Source organism: Notothenia rossii (assembly GCF_949606895.1).
Source record: "Notothenia rossii genome assembly, chromosome: 6".
Classification (NCBI taxonomy): Eukaryota; Metazoa; Chordata; class Actinopteri; order Perciformes; family Nototheniidae; genus Notothenia; species Notothenia rossii.
Window position 1 is genome coordinate 64371802 of NC_136909.1, and position 14326 is coordinate 64386127.

The 14326-nt window shown below is 42.9% G+C and overlaps 2 protein-coding genes across 6 annotated transcripts in view; both read left to right on the forward strand.

The window, feature by feature from the left end:
- thada (THADA armadillo repeat containing) overlaps positions 1 to 5356 on the forward strand; it is a 157577-nt gene extending 152221 nt beyond the window's left edge. For all 5 annotated transcript variants that reach the window (XM_079689657.1, XM_079689658.1, XM_079689660.1 and 2 more), the window contains 2 exons: positions 3563 to 3738; positions 4760 to 5356. In XM_079689657.1, coding sequence (XP_079545783.1) covers positions 3563 to 3738; positions 4760 to 5083 — 500 coding nt within the window. In that variant the 3' untranslated portion in view covers positions 5084 to 5356. The remainder of the gene's footprint in view (positions 1 to 3562; positions 3739 to 4759) is intronic.
- A 2482-nt stretch (positions 5357 to 7838) lies between these two features.
- On the forward strand, positions 7839 to 11485 carry zfp36l2 (zinc finger protein 36, C3H type-like 2). The gene is made up of 2 exons (XM_079691026.1): positions 7839 to 8145; positions 8362 to 11485. Exons 1-2 carry the CDS (start codon positions 8059 to 8061, stop codon positions 9559 to 9561), a joined length of 1287 nt encoding a protein of 428 aa, XP_079547152.1. The 5' UTR covers positions 7839 to 8058; the 3' UTR covers positions 9562 to 11485.
- The last annotated feature ends 2841 nt before the right edge of the window (positions 11486 to 14326 follow it).

Below are 14326 nucleotides of genomic sequence, written 5' to 3' on the forward strand. Positions count from 1 at the left end.
GCTAACTGTCTAAACAACAACAATGAAAATGTTTATGTAATTGAAAATGGTATCAGCCCATTAAATGGCCGTGAGCTGTTACAACCGACATTATAATCATCATGAATTTTCCTACGGCGAGTATTAAAGGTCCATCTTATCTTATTTTATAATGCATCAGAAGGGACAAACTGCACCAATCACATATTGTGAAATGGTTGGAGTTTTCAACATGTGGTTGAGTTTGTGAATAGAAACAAAACGACTTGGTTGAGTTAAGGCAACAAAAGTACTGTACGGGGTCAAGGTTAGTACAAGGTCAATGTTTAGGTTTACAAGTATGTTTGTTACATAACTTAGTATGTCCTTTATGTTGTTACATCAAATAAGTCAACATTGAGTTTTGGTTTCATGCGGTAAATAAAGCAGTAGGTTAATTTAGGTGGATTCAGTATTTGGAAAACCTGCTACAGATTAACATTTAGAACAGGACAGACACAGCTCATAGTTAGAGCCTTTGCATGTAACTATAAGGTAATGGTGGCAGTGTAACTGAGCAAAGAAGATAGTGTGTGAAATATAAAAGGCTTGTTATAATTCCGGCAAATCTACATATAAAGCACTTTCTGACATGGTTGCCAGGGTCTCTAACAAGGCAACCAAAGATCTCAGTTGAGTTTAAAATAGCTCAGAATGGTACAACTGTTAAACAGTTTCCACAAGTGGCACAAGGTTAAGTTTTCCCCTTACACTCCTGCCCTGCCCAGCTCAAATGTACCATAGGATGCCAGTGGATGGAGTGTGTGCCAGTGGAAGCCAATTGGCACAACACACACACATTCACACACACAGGCTTAAATACCATCTCAAGCCAATTCATCCACCAAATGGCACTAATATTGTCATTTGCGAGATTGTCTAACACAAACACACACTCTTTCAATGCAAACAATACCTACTGAGGACTTAACTCATTCCAGCACACACACACACACATGTACTCTCACACCCAACACACATGCCAGTAACAGCGTGAAAGACAATCCCCTTGAGAAACGGGGCAAAAGCTCCAGGAGGGAAATCGCATTAAGTGATGTGTGAAGCCTCTGTGGAAAAGTAGATAGATTGAATGCGGCTAACATTTCATATTATGTCCCCTAATGTTAATGGGGGGGCTGTAAAGACTTGACATCTGAGGCTGGGCTGTCCCAGTGAGAGGTAAAGAAAGGAATTTGTCACTCAAGCTTCTAAACTCTTAAATCTCCCCCTAATACGGTACAATCAGCAGCCTCTAATATTCAGAGTCGCTTTCCCTCTCCGCTCAGACTTCAGGCTCTGCTCCGATTTTACGCCTTCCTCTGAAGCGGAAAAACAGGGTTCCCGACCCTGTGTGTGTATGTGTTTGTGCCGACGGGGGTCTGTATACCTCCCTCCTTTCTTCCCATAGTGGTAGTGTTTTGGCTAGTGTCTCTCAAAGCCTTTTGAAGTCTCTGGTGTTATCTTGGTGTCAGCTGTGGTGATGGTGGTCAAGGTGGGAGAACAATAACACACACACACACACACACACACACACACACACACACACACACACACACACACACATCCTCTGGGTCAGATAGTTGCTGCGTGGACAACTGGAGTCGTTAAATGAAGTCATACGTTGTGTTTTCCCTCTGTTTGAAGTGTGTGTCCTTGCATTCACACTTCCTCTTGTATACAACACTGTGAGTACAGGCTCATGTAGGGCCTGCCTTTGAAAATACTGTGTGTTCAAGCGTTATGGCAACAGAGTACTATTTGTACAATACTATAATTAGCAAGATGACTAAGAGAACACATCATTTATTTTGTCACTAAAAAGAAATCATCATGAAGATCCGACTCGCATATTCAGGCCAGCCATTAATTAACACGTTTACAGGAAGTTATGGGTAGCGTTTTCTCTTTCTGTGTGTTGGTGAGGAATCCTTTTGAATCCTCTCATACACACCCTTATCGTGGTCGGTTGTATGAGTTATAATTGTGTTTCCCAGAAGGACGTCCAAGCCCAGAGAAGACACACACACTCACTCACATTACGTTTGAATCATTCAGCACACTCAGCCCTGCTTAATTTGAACGCTGCAACTCCACATGCAGCAACAAATACGGTACATACCCACATCAAATCCTTTACGATGGGGAAACGTCCACATATAGGTATTTAGTAAATAAATGTCTTCCCTGCTGTCATATGTTTGAGAAAAACTTGGATATTTTATTTGATATTTCATAATGTAACAGCTTGACAAGGTTTTTTTCCCTTGTTTTTTGGCTTGCGTCGCAGTAACTGACACACACAACACGTCTAGAGTTCAGATGTGGAAACAAACTTATTTAGAATGATTTATATCAGTTATTCTGACTTTGGATTTATTTATTTTGGGTACAGGGACACACCACTTCGGGGAATATTTTTTCCTGTCTTGCCACCCATCAACCAGTACTCCATTAGCTATGTCTACGTCACGCAAATCCACTCTTGTAGAAACCCAGTTAGAAGCCTGTGTATACCGTACAGGGCAGTGAAATCTGGTTTCTGTATCACAAAACAAGCCGTGGACGCCAGATTTACCTTCAACTTTAAACATAAAAGAACAAGCCAGACTCTCGTTAAACATCAGCAGACTGTCAGAAAGAACTCTGTGTTACTAACATGTATGTAAACACACTGAGAGATCAACAAGAAGGTCTTCACTCGGTCCGTTTGAGTTGTTAGTTTGTCTGTGTTGGTTGTGCACCAACCAGGGTTTCATTTTGGGATCCAAAAAATGTCATGTATTGTAGTGATTACGACTCGCTATACTATAACTATCAGTCAGTAGAGGTGATTCATACTAATATGCCTCAAAGTAAAACCTAGCTTAAGTTATATTAAGCTTAGTCATACTGTAACAAAAGCTTATTTCTATATGGAATATAATCATCAATCAATTAAAACACATGTACACTTAGTATATTTTAGGTATAAAAAGACTAATAAGAGATAACAAAATGATATGGTCAAGACATTTGACCTGAGATTTAATAAAAAAGTTTCATGATGAATTTGAATTACATTTGAAAAGGATAACAGAATAGAAATTTTTTACCTATAACTTATAATAATTAGCAAATAATTATTAATAATTTATCTTACAGTGGATAGGGTTTCTGTTTTGCGTGGTAAAGTTACTGTTTTGGTCAACGTAGTATGTTGGCCTAAGATAAAGCATAGATTTCGGACATTTGATAATTTGGGTTAAATTTTAGCCGTTTTTTTTGTTCTTCCTAGGTTTTGTCCCTGACCCTAACCCTTATTATGAGCATAACCTTAGACCCAGGGCAGAGGTCCTCTGCTCCCTCCAAGGCTGAACTTCAGACTAAAGGTGAAACCACCATAAGTTCAGCCTCTGCTCTTCTGACACGGTCACCTATGACATGGCCTCTGAAATGAAAGTCCTACAAATTGGCTAAGGGTGGGGGGAAAGTGGCACATAAGTCACATGCATCAAAACACTGTTTACAGACTTTGTATAAATGTGTTTCCTCTTTCTGTCCTCAGATGTGACGGGTGCGTCTGTGTGTCCTCCGGTGGCCCTGGACGTCGGTGTGGGGCTCCTGTGCCGGCTGTTTGAGCTGTGGGGACAGGCCCCAGCCGGGGCCCTCGCTCTGACAGAGTGGCTGCTGGGAGATGAAGGGGTTAACGATGAAGCGGTGGCAGAAGAAGCTTCCAGCCTGGTAAGAAGTCATCACGTAACAGTAAGAGTAGCTTGGTCTTAGCGAGATCAGAGCAACCACATATCATCCAACAGTACGAAGGAACAATGCAAGATATCTGGTGAGTACTTATAGGACATTAATGCACAAACGATGAAATCACAAACAGTTTTTCAGATTGGTTTACGATGGTGTCCGTAAGTGTGGATTCACAGGGACAGACTGCACCATATTTTATTTTCCTTGCCCTTGTTTTTCTCTGGTCATAGTAGTAGTCAAAATAGCTACAGGCTTTAATCCATCAAGGTTTTTGCTTTCAGGCCACACTTTACTAAGATGTCTGTTCAGTGTTTGTTCCAGTTGAGTTACTTTTTCTTTCTACTTTAATCAAACTAACAGTAAATCATTGCGTCTTGTGGCTGATGGCTTAATGATCTTCAGCAGTAGTTGCTGCACAGGTCAATATTTGTATTGTACCTGGGGCTGTTTTTGAGAGAAATGCTCATTTAAACAAACAACTTGCACAGTTTTAATGAAGATTCTATAATTCTCAGTTGTCTTTTTCTATGAAAGGACCTCAACTTTGTTTGTTAGCTAAGTTAAATTGTTCTTTGCGTTTGGATTCCAGTTATTGACTTCATTCTCTTGAAAAACAAATTAACTTACGGAGAACTATCCCCTTTTTTTGGAGTTCCTCTCAGTTATACAGTCATTTTGTGTATTAGAGCTGATGGTTTTAGTTTTTCGGGTACTTAACTTTACTGTTTTGATTTACTGTCCACCCATTTATGTTCTGATGTAAACCAATTTTACAGAGAGTGAATATTGAAACCTCATTTATCAGGGAGGGGTCCAGAAACACAACCGCTATGCTAATGTTGCTCTATTTGTGTAGGTATATATAAGCAACAACTTGCTATCGCATCCATCATATCAACTTAGGAATTTTTTTTAACTCAATCTTTTGCAGAAAAAATACAACCAAACAATACTGATTTAAATCAACATCCCAGTAATCACATTTCCTCTTGCTTGTGCCCAGGATGATGAGGACTTCCTGTTTGAGAAGGGGGGTCTGAACCTGTGGGCGGAGCCTGTCCAGTGGGTGAATCTGCTCCACCGACACGTTCACTCCCTCCTCCTGGGCTTCAGGCAGAGCCAGGCCCCAGGGGTCCCGGGTCAGGACCAGGTCCACCAGATCCAAACACTGTCAACTCAGGCCCAGGCCCAGGCACTGAGCTCCCAGAATGCCTTGGACTCCCTCCCAGCTCTGCCGCAGTTCTGCCTCACCATGGAGCACGCCCGGCTGCTGCTGCGGCTCCAGAGGGCCACGCTGGCTCTGGAGGTGCTGGACAGGCTCAGGTAGACCAGTAAGCCACCTTTTTAGTTTTAAGGGAACATTTTGATAATTAGGGTTGAAATAAAGGAAGAGTTGTCAGATAAATACTTCAACAAATCTGGACACAGACTGGCTACGTGATCTTTTTTCATTATCATTTCAAGGGAATGAAGGAACACTTTTTTTTTTATTCTGTCATTGTCTCTGTCTTAAAATTGTTGGTCTCCTAATTTACCAAATGTCTTTCAATTCTTCTGTTCACTGATGTCTTTTTTAATAAACAAACCAAAGTATGTCAAAGTTGTATTTTTCTTGAATGGATAGACATTTGCAAAGAGGCTGGAGAGAGAAAACATAGAAATAAAATGAACACCGTGTGAATTTGTGTGCAGAAGCCATAACAATAACTCAGCAGGAGCATGTGCACAAACAACACTCGCCGCTCTGTTCTCCTATCAGTGGGAATGTGTCACACGACAGACTTCAACAGTGTCAGTATTGAGTACACAGGCCGTTCTGCTTTCTCCACGTCTACTAGGGATTTAAGGTTGGAACAAAACAACTCTGCGCCTAAAGCTTCCAGTTCTGACTTCAATGGCGCAATTGTGCGGCGACACAAGCTTTAAGCATGGGACTCTGAAAGCAAGTCTCTGACACGTTCCCAAAGTTGTATTTCAGTATACGCTTCGTCTCTACTGTATGTTTATACGAGGTGTTATTTTCCTGTGATATTTAATTTACTGCAGGATTCTTCCCATTGGATGGTGTTTTTATGCTTCCCTCTACTTTTCCTGCTTATGTAATTAGGAGGACGGCACAATGGACTACTGTCCTCTCTCGCTGTGTGTGTGTGTGTGTGTGTGTGTGTGTGTGTGTGTGTGTGTGTGTGTGTGTGTGTGTGTGTGTGTGTGTGTGTGTGTGTGTGTGTGTGTGTGTGTGTGTGTGTGTGTGTGTGTGTGTGTGTGTGTGTGTGTGTGTGTGTGTGTGTGTGTGTGTGTGTGTGTGTGTGTGTGTGTGTGTGTGTGTGTGTTCACGCTGCCCTCTCTTACAGCTGGACCCTTCTCCCTCCCTGGTAGCCATGTTCCCTGTTACAGTAAAACTGATGTAATGTTTTGGAACGGCTCAACATCCCCCAATAAAAACAGAGCTGTGTGATGGGAGAGTGGTTTCTGCGGACAGGGACGTGTTCTAGGGATTTCTCAGGAGGAGCCTCTACGTGTCTGCCCTTCACATTAAACTATTTATCACAACTTGCAAAGTGCAAATAGTCCTGGGACAGTCCTCAGACTAATTTTAGGGTTGGTAGTAGTAGATTCCAAGCTCTTATGTCACTTGTTTTTCGCCTTTTGCTATTTTTTTTCTTCTTCTCCAACCAAACCATTCAGCACCTATATTGAACCATGTCAGCGAAAGATATTCATTTCTTTGCAACCACTCTTCCAATTATGATCCTATGTTGAAAGGCTTAATGGTTACTGTCGCAGAAACTGGCAATTTCTGGTGATATGTGTCGCTCAAGGTTTTTACACCCTCCTGACCAAAATATGTCCTGTGGAGCTTTTGATATAGAGTCCCGTCCTCTGCTGCCAACGCTGAAATCTTTCCACTGTGGTTCTTTTTTAAAAACTTGACAAAACTCCAGCAGTAGTTTGACATTTTCATGTGAACATTCTGACATGCTGAGAAGGTTACATCATGCTGAAAAATACTTATGGCAGCTTTTTTTGACTTTACAGAAAGGATATGACTGAGGATGACTAAAACATGCTGTATCCTGTCTGAAAAAATATAATTTATCCACAAAGAAGTGACTTTATAGCTGAAAAATGATCCTGAGTGCAGTTAAAGTCTTGCTCCAGCTCTTCTCAGCAGGTGGCGCACTATTCTTGATCTTCAGTTCTCCCTTTCCTCTCATGGGGGCAGTGTTGCTCTGCTGCACCACATGCAAACCACATTCCTGCAGTCTGGGCTGAGATTGGGAAAAACAAGTCAGGGAAGGAATTTAGAGAGTGGCTTTAAAAGATTTAACCAAAGTAAATACATTTTGTGCTTGGAGTGACTCGACATGTTGTGCTTTAGGGGGCATTTCTGATCTTAAGGTGAAGGCAACATTTAAAGACAAAAGAAAAGTGGGACATGTGAGCACAGCAGGCTTTAACTTGCATGTGTTCCATGTGTAGTAGACTGGAATAGGCTGCGGAAGTAGATTATGCAACCAGTGGATTCTAAAATGTGTGCTGCACTCTGCCTGGACTCCTCTCTGCTCATACTTGTGGTTTCACTCCATCCACGGGGAGAGAGAGGCAGAGTTTCCTTCCATTACAAATACATGTGTCAGCTCCCAACAGTATGGTGGTCCACAGAGGCTAGAGGGGTGGCCTTATCACTGGTGGGCTGTTGGTTTAAATCTTTGCTGAGGAGTTAAGGCTGTCAGTTGTAGAGCTTTTGAGCAAGGCGTACTGATTGATGATATGTGTGTATGGTTAATTTGCTTTAGCTTGCATGCATAGTAGACGTCCCTTGATGCTTCCACATTCTTTCTCAGCGAGAGTCAACCAAAAAAGCAAAACCAACTTCCACAAAATTGGTTGTGTTATAAAAAAGTTTAAAAGGTGAGGGGGGGCGGGGGGTTCCTGGGGTTGGATTTCGAGGCGTGGTGTTGTAGAATAGGCAACCAACCGATGAATGGAAGTTTTTTTCGGGGAGGAGGGGAGGAGGCGGCTCCTCGCAAAACTTTGCACCGACTTGAGTTCGCCCCTCCCCGGCCACCGCAAGGCATTTATACCCATGTAAAAAGGCTCGAGCGGACAGTGAAGCACTCCGGCTCAGCGCTTCTCGAGGGGAGGACATAAAGCCACCTACAACTCCACCATACAAACCTATCCCCCTTTTTTCCCTTCATTTTCTACGGACTTAAACTGAACACAAACTTTTTCCACAACCAAAACCAGTCGTGGCACAAACTACCGCACGTAGCGTTCAAGGATCCTGGTCGGTCCTCCATGAAAGAGGGAGTGCAACAAACTTGGGGAAACGAGATGTCTGCGACAGTCTTGTCTGCGTTCTACGACATGGACATGCTTTATAAGGTAAACGTTTATATCAACAATAATGTGTTTCCCTTTTGCATTCAGGGTGAAGCACTTTAATATTTGAAAGTTGAATAAGCTGCTTCAAGTTTTAACATGTGTGCAACAAGTTGTCACGTTGCAGGCAAACGTAGTTAATAACATGCCATGTGGTCAAAATAATTTCCAAATTTGAGCCTGACGTGCATTGCTAACTTGTATCTTTTCTTTTTACAGCAAGATAAAAGCATGAACATGAACGCCATCCACATCAACAGCATGCTGGACAAGAAAGCTGTGGGGGCTCCGGTCACATCTCCGGGCTCCGGTAGCCCCTTCTCGCCGGGATTTTTCCGCAGAAACTCAACCAGCAACGTGGAGGCAATGAACAACGGCAACAAATACTCCATGGGCTCCTACAGCAGCCTGAAGGAGAACATACCAACCTGCAACAGCACCGCCACGGCCCTTATGAACAAGGAGAACAAGTTCCGCGACCGCGCTTACAGCGACAACGGAGACCGGGGCCTGCTGCAGCAGAAGCCCGGCTCTCAGATCAACTCCACCCGCTACAAGACAGAGCTGTGCAGGCCATTTGAGGAAAACGGGTCTTGCAAGTACGGGGAGAAATGTCAGTTCGCTCACGGCTACCATGAGTTGAGGAGCTTGTCCCGCCACCCTAAGTACAAAACAGAGCCGTGCCGCACCTTCCACACCATCGGCTTCTGCCCGTACGGTCCCCGGTGTCACTTTATACACAACGCCGAAGAGCGCCGGTCCCCTCCGCCCACCAACGCTAATATGCAGGCCGGGGAGTCCCGCTCAGCCCGCGAGCTGTGCGGCTACGGGCAGAGGGACATCCTGCCGCCGCAGCTCGGCTACACCCAGAGGGACAGACCAAAGCTTCACCACAGCCTCAGTTTCTCCGGGTTCTCCACCCACCACGGACTCGAGTCTCCCCTGCTCGACAGTCCCATGTCCCGGACCCCTCCACCCCCTACCACCACCTCCTCCTGCACGTCCACCTCCAGCTTCTACGAGGACGTGTTGTCTCCTAACTCCATGTCCTGCATCAACAGTGCCTTCTCTTTTCCTGGACAGGACTTAAAAGCCTTACTGGCTCCCCTGGCTGTGCACACCCCCAGTGGCTACGCCAACAACCACTCCACCAGTGCCTACTACGGGAACATGCAGAGCAGCCAGTGCCCTCCCTCCCCTCCGACCTACAACATGAGCCACTTGCAGGCGCTGCGCCGCCTCAGCGGGTCGCCAGTGTTCGAGCCTCCTCCCAGCCCACCAAACTCGCTCTCTGACCGGGAAAGCTATGCGAGCGGGTCCCTCAGCTCTTCCGGGAGCCTCAGCGGCTCCGAGTCCCCGAGTCTGGACGCTGGAAGGCGTTTGCCAATCTTCAGCAGGCTGTCGATTTCAGATGACTAATCGTTTTTTTGTTTTCTTATGGATTTATGGACGGGTCAGGCAGGGTGGTTAATTAAAGGACCCGGGGAGTGTCAGTGAGTGAGCTAGACTGTCCTTCAAGCAGAGGAACCAAGTTAAACCTCCTCCATCCCATTTCAGCTACAACCACCCTGCCGATGTGCCTTAGTGTAAGACATTGATTCTCTACCAGCTCCAGGGGTGCTGACCCTGCTCTGACCTCCCTGGAGGGGGGCAAGAGAAGAGAATGTCACCCACAGGGATCAATAAAGCTTCAGACAGTTTAAAGTGTGCTTGACCTGGCATTAGTTAGTCTTTTTTTTCCTTGTATGTAATATAGCTGTATTAAAACTTAGATAGCAAACAGAAGGCATTCCATCAGTGCCTTGCCCGAGGGCTCATGGCAGCCCCTCTCCCTTTTTGCTCTATCAGGCAAGCCACACTTTTCCTGGGATTAGATGTGTGGGTAACATGACTTGACAAGAAGAAGAGACTGTAAGCAGTTTTCAGATTTCCTCCCATCCTGCCAAGAATATGCCTTGACTCAAAGTAACATTTTTTTCTTTATCAAAGTGTTTGTTTTTTCTTTTTCTTCTCTGAAAGCTTCAACTTCCATTCCAGACCTGTCTTTTCCCAGCGCCACCCAGTGGTTAGTTTGGTTAGTCTAGTTTGTTGCTTGGATAAAAAGCACTCTTGAGTTGGGTTTGTTTGTGGAAATCACTGCTGATGGTTGAATATATATATATATATTTTTTTTTTTAGCTGTTTTTGAGTGATTGACATAGCTGTGCATAACTGGCTATGGACTATTTAACTTATTTATTATCTTGTGAAAAAAGTATAGGCTACATTGGTCATTTGTGTCCATACTGTATTTATCAAGTATGATGAAGCAATAGATCTATATTCTTTTATGTTTAAATTATGATCGCCATTATTAATCTGCATAAAGTGGAGTGTATGTTCTTTTCACAGTAATATATATATATTTTGTTTTTTTTCTCCTTTTTTTGTAACTTCACTTGGTTATTTTTATTGTAAATGAGTAAAAAAAATCTTAATTTAAGAGACCGTATGTAATATTTATTTCATTAATTTTGTTTCCTTGTTTACGTTTATTAAAAAAAGTTTGCGTGATTGCTGTTTGCTCCTGAGGTTGTGTGTCAGTGCTGTAGAAGGCTTTTTCTGTCTTTTTTTTTTGTGGAGGATCCCTATTTAGATGTTTCTGTAGAATGTATAAACGATGTGGTTGTACAGACCGTCCAAACCTTACTTCTTTTGTTGATCTACATCAGACTTCAGCGACAAAGAATCCAAGTCAATAAATTAACCAAAAAGTATTTTTGTTTTTCTCTCTGTTTGCACGAGGTCACACTGTGATTCCAGCCACGTGCTAAAGAATGTAGCATCCCTTGTGCCCCAGTATTCTTATGATGTAGTGCCTATGGGGTTCACCATCTTGACATGCCTTAAAATTAACCAAATAAAGTATTTTTCCTACATGGCATCTTTTATACATAGGTTGAACTGAATGTAGTGTTGAATTCTGAATATTTTTAAAGTTGTTACCACTCAGACACTCTGAAAAACAATCGAAACTGTTCTAAATCCCCATTCCTCTTATTTCCTGTAGCTCTGTTTCTTTTTTTATTGATGTTGAAATCTAGTCTGAGTCTTGAGTTTGCTGGAGAGGGAAGTGGATGAACACGTTTGGTTTGTACATAGTAGGTACAGGGGGATGCGCACTATGTACTTTTGACTACTTTATCAGAAGTAAAGCTTTTTGAATGTAACAAAACGGACAAAAAGACAACGTGAGTTGTTATATTTTTTGGGGAGTCAGTTCACTACAAATTGAGTGTGAGACTGTTAACTTTGTACTGTACATTTTATTGTAGTTCTCCCAATAAAAATCATTTTGAAAAAGCTTACGTTCACAGAAACTTTGTTTTACTTTTGGGTATATGCACACGTGTTCACACCATGATGTTTCAGAGGAGAACATGTGACATTACGCAAGAAAGCACCACAACTCTCCTCCTTTGGATAAAAGCCTGGAGGCCCTTTTCACTGCTTGGCTTGGGGCCCCCAGCATCTGCCCCTTGTCCCTCAGTATACATTGAAAGCATTGACCTGTAGTTTCCACATAGGGGCCTGACCCTGAGGCCCATCGCCTGTCAAACAGAACAGCTGCAGGTGGGCTCTGCACTGTCTGAGGTCATAATGAACATGGACAGGCAACAGACACTGAACAAACTGTAATATTGCATCATCTGTAATGCTCTGCCATAAACACAGCCCGATGAGCGATATGTCCGCGCCGTCTTTTTTAAAATGGAAAATGTGTAGGAGCTCACAGGAAAGTGAGCGGAATGTGTCTGTGGCTCAGGCTGGGAGGCTGTCTGGATCCTCGCCATCAGGAGAAGATTGTAATCTTTTAATACATTATGACCCTTTTCTCTGACATAATGGACACGGGCACTCACAAACCATCCCCATCCCTAGAGGGCAGCCACCTGTAGTAAATATGGAGATTAACCAGTGATGGAATAGGAAGTCAGAGCCTTTAATTCAGTAAAACCCTGTAATGTAAAGAAAGATATGGCTGTACTACTACATTCAAAGTCCTGCATTCAGAATTGCAGGTTAATGAGAATAATCATCAACATCTACCTAAAGTATCAAAAGTCAAATGGATTTTTTTCAACTAAGCTACTTATTAACAGTTTGTTTATACTGAAGTATGTTATTGTTGTAGCTAGTCATGTTAAAGCTTTTTTGATCCACTTAATTTACATTGATGTAGTAGTTTAGGGCAGTGGTTCCCAATGTAGGGGTGGTAAGATAAATCATGCTGTGAGAAAGAATAAAACAGCAAAATGTTTCTTTTTTTCCCTGTGTGATATGTTCAATGGTGTCTACCTCTAGCCATCAATTGGATATTTCAAATCTGAATCTGAATTGGAGCACATAGGGGCCAAAACAACAGCAGAATTCTTCAACAATTCATAAAACTTAACCGTCTCATATCCATTTGTAAATTCCACATGTATTTTCTCTTAAACTGTATTAATAAAAACAGTTTCTCATGAGCAGTGTCACCTTGGCAGGTCATTTTTATCCGGGAACAGTGACACAGTTTATACTAAATGAGTTTGAATAGTAAGCTTTTACCACATTTACCTCCATCCATCAAGACTTCTCTTGATTGTATGTCAATGTGGAGGCTGGCAAAAAAACAAGAATTCAAGGTAACACAGTGCGTATTTGATACACTGTATAATCTGTCTTTTTTTAGGGGGAAGTATTCTTTTGAGGACAGTCCTGCTTTCCACCCCTGAGATTAAGGAGTGCATGATGGTCACTAAACCGGTGTTGTCAGGCTTACAGCTGGAGTGATTGCTCACCGGTGTGACAAATCAATGATCTTCAATCCCATCTCAATGATCCTATATGCTGCTTCACTAATTCATCTTCCACTGTAATCCGTCAGTGGTGTTACTGTGAGTGATATGAGTGTGTCCTGAGGTAAGACAGGCGGAGATGGATGTATCAGTCTGGGAACTGAACACCAGACAGGAACCCGTAACTGATTAACTCTGCAGCTGTAAATGTGTGTCTACTATCAGTCAGTGGGCAGGTAGACCAGGGTCGCACCCTCATTGGTGGGTCTTATTCGCTCATGTCTAGACCGAAGCCCCTGGCCAACATGTTAGTGTTGTTGTGGTGCCGCCATTTCCAGGAACCTTTTCAAAGAGTGCCTGTCCTCTGCAGGCTGTTCTGTGAAGTTATCAGCGATGGCAAAGGCAGTGAGAAAATAAAGGGCCCAGGAGTCATGTGGTGCCTTGAGTTCACGCCAAGATAAGGCGGCTGATAAGGGCACCGGCAAATATTTACTGTGTCCTCAGGGTTTCATAATGAAGTGTTTATCAGAGCAGAGCCAAAGGGCCGCACAATGCAGCGGGCCCTGCCAACAAGGATCCACTGTACCTGTGACTCAGTGTGTTTGTGCGGGAACATGAGTGTGTGTGGCTATGTGTGTCAATCAACAAACCCTCATATAATGCTTGATTGTTTTAACATTCATATATCTTAAATGAGATGTGGGTAGCATTTTCAACTAGAGAATGCAATTCCTGAAGACCTTGCTAGTGGGAATGCTTTATGCTGAAAAGCTGACGCTAAACTTCTATGCTGAAATTTGATGTGTAAGAAGAAAGAGAAGAATTTAGATTGAAATGATACATGAATACTGGGGGCTTGAATGTGTGATGAGAGAAGAAAAGAAAGTAAAAAGGCTTGGAAAAGCAGCAGAATATTTGAACTGTAGACTTTTTGACTAACTTGATGTCGATCATCTGAAGTCTGGTGGTGTTTTGACCATTTTCATATGAGTAACGACAACATCGTGTTTTTTGGCGAGGGATGCGTTTCCATAGAAACAGCCTATGGTTAGATCTCAGATTTGGCTTAGAGCAGTTGAGCCATGGACCGGTGATATACAAGTGAAGATTGGGGGATGATCGGACCGTGTCCATTGGAGTTACAGTCTAGCCTTAACGAGCTGCGCAATACACCCTAATGTTAAAATCTGAAGAAGGCCTCTTTACCAAGGTCTGAACAATGTTTAATATCCGTAAAAGTAAGAATCTGATTTAAAAGTTGTTTAATATGAATAATGTCAGAAAGATGTGGAACATTTTAAAGTTGAAATGAGGTTTCTGAGTGAAAGTATGAAAGAACAGCTAGCAGTTGAAGTTGCATGAAG